The following is a 5,851-nucleotide window of genomic DNA, read 5'->3' on the forward strand; positions in this document are numbered from 1 at the left end:
TAATAATTATCAATCTTTAATTAATAAAATACTCATACTCATAAATCAAAGACAATCCAATTGTTTGCACCAAAAAAAAAAAAAAAAAAAAAAAAAAAAAAAAAAAAAAGACAATTCAATAATGGTGCTCATAAAGCAAAAAAACTTGTATGCCCAATTATAAAAAATTAAAAATATCTCTATCGTGTGTAACTTAAAAGGGATTAATATTTATTCCAAAGTATTCATCTGGCTCAACGTACTCTAATGACCCTCCAAATTCAGATAAATGTGCCAAAATATTTCCTTGAGGTACTGCCATAGAGTCCTACCAAAAAATAAAATAAAATGAATACAAGGTATGAATAATGATAAAAGGTTATATTTCGAAAAGAACACAAGAATACCCTGCAAAGAACTTAAACAATATTGAAAAAGAATCATTTTGTAGCTCACAAATTTACAAGAGCACATTCATAATAAAAGAACATAAATGATATAATTAAAGAGCATTATGTAATAATGTATAGTACCTTGCTTGTAGTTTGCGCCTTTTGTTTCATTTTAGAAACCCCTCTAACACTCTTTTTTCTCCATGACTTGATTTTTTGACCTTTTAGCTTGTTACATATCTTTTCTTGAGTGCTCTTTAGTCTAGTGTTTCTTTATCCCTTCTTCCTTCTCTTAACAAGGTCCTTAACATCAATATCATCCACATCCTCTTGTTGATCACCCACATCTATTCTTTCAACACACTCCTCTAAATTATCTTGTGGTTCCAACAGGTTGCCATTACCATTATCTTTTGTAGCTAATTGATCATTGATGTTTGAACATTGTGTGGGTTCATCCTCATTATTTCTCAATAATAGATCAATTCTATTAGTACACTCATCAATAGCTTCTTCAATGACAGTTCAAGTAGTTATGTCATTTTGTCCACGGTCGATAAGCCTAATAAAGGTCCTAATAGAATGTAATCTCCAAACATTAGAAGGAGTGATACCTGATTCAGCAACAACTTTGTCATCAGCCCTAGTGCACATGGCAGCCTTTGTCCATCTCTTCACAATATATCATTTCGGAATGTAGGTGATGTTATTCAAGTGAAGTACACGGAGTGAGTGCTTACATAGTAGCCCCACTTCGCCAAAGTACTTACACGTACATTCAACTGTGACCATTGATTCATCAAAAGTAACTATATGCATTATCAAATATTTTTTGGGATGCCCAACATGATATTAATAAAGAGGAGGTTGCATCGCTATTACCTTTGCAGTGCAAGGCACACCATTCACAAAATTATCCTCAAATTGTACATAGACTTGAATGGTATATACCTTTCTTGCATGCTCTAACAATCCGACATCTGCCCACACTAAGTGTCAATTACCAGTCATACTATCATAATCTTTACTGCCTTCTTTGCTCCTCCACTCATCAACAACCTCAAGGAACGAATTGTAGAAATCACAAAGACCATGAGTGACATGGAGTCTATGAGAAACTGATTTGTTTGTTGTTTCACTCCTTTGAGATGAGAGAATGTCACCACTAAAGTAGTCTTTCGAGTATACAGAACACCACATCTCTCTAATATTATACAAATTGCTAAGCCATTTGTTCTCCTTGCAGTTGTATTTTTGAATCATGCTGAAATTAAAAAGAACATGACTAGCTAATTAAGTGAACATAAAGTAAAAACAAAAAGAACAACTTAAATTATTAAAAGAACATGTAAAATGCTAGTGTATTGAATTGAATAATCAATGATCGTACACAAAGCTTTAACTGGAGCATGTAGAACTTCAACAAAATATAGTTTAAAATAAATTATATTAGTAAAAAGATGTCCATAACAAATGCACCTAATCCACACTACATTATAGTACGAAATATTATTACAATTTGAAATAAATAAATATATAGGATCTTTACTAAGTAACATTCATTTAGTGAAATCTTATTAAACAGAACACATAGGAATAAAACCGTAAAACATTCAATATTGGGAAAAAGGAATATCCATTGTATTGAATAAGAACATATTGTTGAGAAACATAGAACAATTACATGTACTAAATGAACATGCAAAATCTAAGGTGAACTAATGTACTACCTCCGTTAAATATTAAAATTATAATATTTTATATCCCATAATTAATATCCTAAAATTGCAACTAATATTTAACGAAATATTTTATAAGAAACAAAAAACTGCATAATGTTACCTTGACCAATAATGCTCAAATTCCGCCATAGTATCGGTGTACTTTAAAACAATATCAAACAAGTCATTGAAACCATCCTTTGCTTTGAGTCCTTTGATGTTTTTATTTGCATTCTCCCCAATATGCCAAGTACATAATCGATGCCGAGTGTTTGGAAAGACAATCTTAATTGTCTTGGCCATTGCTTGAGCTTGATCAGTCATTATTGTGACAGGATGTTTGTCTCCCATAGATTTCAAAAAAGTATTGAACAACCACACATGACTCCCACTTTTCATTAATCAAAAATCCAATCCCAAACATAACATTATTATTATGATGGTTCATACCAACAAATGGACCGCAAATCATAGCATATTTATTTGTACGATATGTAGTATCATGGACCAATAAGTCTCCAAAAGCATCATAATCAACCTTCATTCTACTATCATGAAAGAAGAAGGATTGCAAATAACCTTTCTCATCAACATCAAAATCATAATAAAAGTCATATTCTTTAGATTTTCGTTCTTTAAAGTAACTAAGTAATTGCTTTGTATCACAACCATCAAACTTTTTTTTCTTCTCCGCAGCTGAAACACCATATGCATCTCTACACAAAAAACCAAGATTTACCTCACCTCTAGCTTGACTTTTCAAAACACGGACAGCATCAGCAATAGGTATACCATTCTCAGTTAAACTACTAAGCATAGCAACCTGCTCACCACTGACCTATAATCAATTAAACAAATAATGTTCAAATAGTTATCATATAATGTACATTATGAAATAAAGTAATGTACGCTGAATATAAAATCATTGTTCTTTAATAACTTAATGAGTGTGCCCTAACCTTCCTATGTGACCTGATCAAATGCCTCTTTGAAACAGGGACTCTGCTGTGATTATGCTCCATAAGGTGCTTAACTACAACAAACAAACCAGAATCATTGTCTACATCAAATTGAATCATGGCTTTGCATCCGGTACGGAAGTCTCTTTTTTGATACACCTTTGGTTCAGCACCAAGCTTATTAACCCTCTTGAACCCAGCATAAGAACATTGACAAAATCGTTGTCGAATTGTACACTTGTCTTCTCTAGTATTCAACTTTCCCTTACGTATACCAAAACCATGTTTGAATGCATATCTATTATATAAATCATATGCCTCTTCGTCAGAGTTTACTTTTCTATGAAGCAATTCGGATTCTTTTGCCTCAATAAAACCTACAAAAATAAAAATAAACTATGTTCGTTATATCACATATGAATGTACATTATAACATAAAATAATGCACAATAAATAAGTAAACTAAATAGTTCATATACCTCACTACTGTAATGTATATGTCTTATATGTTTTTAAAAAAAAATTCTTTAATATTATATTTTATATCAAATATTAAAAAATTATTCCTTAAAAAATTACTACATCAATATTTCCCCAAAAAAACCATTGACTTAAATAATATAAATTTAAAAAGAACATTACTCCTACAATCAACGAACATACTATAGGAAGAGTATACAACTCATTGATTAGTCTGTTAAAATAGCAAAGAACATAAGGGTCACTAAAAAAGAACTTCGTCATCAACCTCCAACCGAAAATCGAAAAATCGAATGTATATAAAATTCTATATTCTATAATATAAATACTTAAATATAAGGAATTAACACATTCAATAAATATTAGAAATATTCTGATTTGAAACTTAAAATAATAATATCAAAATTATGTTGACATAATAACCAAAATTCAAAAATTAAAATCATACAAAAACCAAAAAATTACCTTCTCCGTCAGTTACAATGTCTTCAAATTCACCTCCATTGTCAATATCATCATTATCTAGATCATAATTAACGAATCTCGAATCTGAATCATGGCGAAATTCGGATTGGTAGGACATTATATTGCTAAAATCTCTGTGATTTAGATTGTCAATATAATTCTTTGTATAATTCTAATTGTAATTCTCTCTAAATTCAAATTTAAAAATTGGTGGAAATTAACAAAAAAATTTCTCTCCGTAATTAAAGTTGAAAATCTGGTGCAATTAAAATGTGGAAGTTACAACAAAAGGGAGATAATCACGCCCGATAGCATGAATTGAGGTAGGATTTTTTTTTTTAAATGTGTAAAGCTGGTGCAATTAAAATGTGGAAGTTACAACAAAAGGGAGATAATCACGCCCGATAGCATGAATTGAGGTAGGATTTTTTTTTTTTTTTAAATGTGTAAAGCTGGCAGATTAAGTATTAATTTGATGTAAAATCCAACGTGGAAGGCAAGGTGTACCATGCTCATGGTACATCCTGGTATATTATGTAAATTTCACATGGAAAAATGGAACAAGTATTTAAAAACGGAGGGAGTAAATCATATCATATGGTCAAATAAGAGTGATGAATTTTTTTTATACCGTATATAATTTGGATTGAAATCAATTATGAAAGGCCAGAAAAAAAATTTATTTTCACATAAGATTAAACATGGGCATCGTGCCGCGCCTGGCGGGCCGTGCCGGGCAGCCGGCCAGCCCGTTATTTTATTTTTTTTTAATATATGTATATAAAAAAATCGATATATATATTTTTTGAACAACTTTAAAATTGAGTTTATATAAATAATTTTATTAATTTATGTTTTTTTATTATTATATTACTCCGTATGATTTAGCAAAAAACAACAATGTATATAATTAAAAAAAATTACGAGTGCGATAAGCAAATAACACAAAAATAGCCATTGGAGAAGTAGCCGTTTATGGCTGTTGGGGAAAATGACTACTTTCTCCTCTCTAACAGCTACATTTGCACGGGTCGTGCCACGTGTCGTGCTGGTGGGCCGTGCCGGCGGGCCGTCCCACGGGCTGAAGACCGTGCCAATTTCCAAAAATTTTGTTCACGGCACGGCCCACGGCCCACAACTGGGCCGTCGTGCCGGGCCCGTGGCCTCCCGCGTGCCGGCACGTCATGCCCACCTTTACACAAGATCAATGATTGAAGGTGACTCACCTTCTCGGAAATCCTGGATTCGCCACTGATTATATATAGTAGTCAGTATAGGAGGTAAAGTTGACGGGATCGATGAAACTCAGAATAGAAGGTAAAGTTGCCATGATCGATGAAACTCGGATTAGCAATCAAGTCGTCCTCAGTTTTGCTTAAAATTTGGGATCAAATTTTATCTACATCACTTATATATAAATATTAATATTGATCGTTAAATATCTTATGCATGGCACTGAATATTAATACAATAATTATTGGATTAAATTACACAAAGTCATCAGCAACCTTATACAACCGACAATAATATATAAAACCAGATTATGATACATCATGATTGTTTTGGCCTCTTAATTATAGGTGCTAATTATGTAAGCATGCTAACTTAGCTTCTCTAGGGAACTTCTTGACCTAATGTAATTAGTTAGCATTAGACATCTAGTGTAACATAATAATTGGCCCTCCCTCAAGCTAAACACCAATAATCTAAAGAATAAACCAATTGATTGGTTTTTATCATAAAAGCTAGATTATGGCCTGCTAGAGAGCGAAAGAAACCTTAAAATCTGAATTTAGGGTAATGTTATATGTAGCCCTAATTGCTATGTATAAGCATTAAATACACTCTTAAAAAT

At 31.9% G+C, this 5,851-nt stretch overlaps 1 protein-coding gene across 1 annotated transcript; it reads right to left on the reverse strand.

Moving 5' to 3' along the window:
• Nucleotides 1–644: 644 nt before the first annotated feature.
• LOC145592262 (protein FAR1-RELATED SEQUENCE 5-like) lies at nt 645–4,114 on the reverse strand. Its single transcript, XM_081648710.1, has 8 exons — nt 3,997–4,114; nt 3,052–3,428; nt 2,543–2,930; nt 2,214–2,436; nt 1,400–1,635; nt 1,254–1,351; nt 986–1,043; nt 645–883 (listed from the first exon to the last, which is right to left on the reverse strand). The coding sequence occupies exons 1-8, from the start codon at nt 4,112–4,114 to the stop codon at nt 645–647; spliced, it is 1,737 nt and encodes a 578-aa protein (XP_081504836.1).
• Between the last annotated feature and the right edge of the window lie 1,737 nt (nt 4,115–5,851).

The sequence above is a fragment of the Chenopodium album genome, chromosome 18, assembly GCF_948465745.1.
Source record: "Chenopodium album chromosome 18, dcCheAlbu1.1, whole genome shotgun sequence".
In the NCBI taxonomy this organism is placed as follows: Eukaryota; Viridiplantae; Streptophyta; class Magnoliopsida; order Caryophyllales; family Amaranthaceae; genus Chenopodium; species Chenopodium album.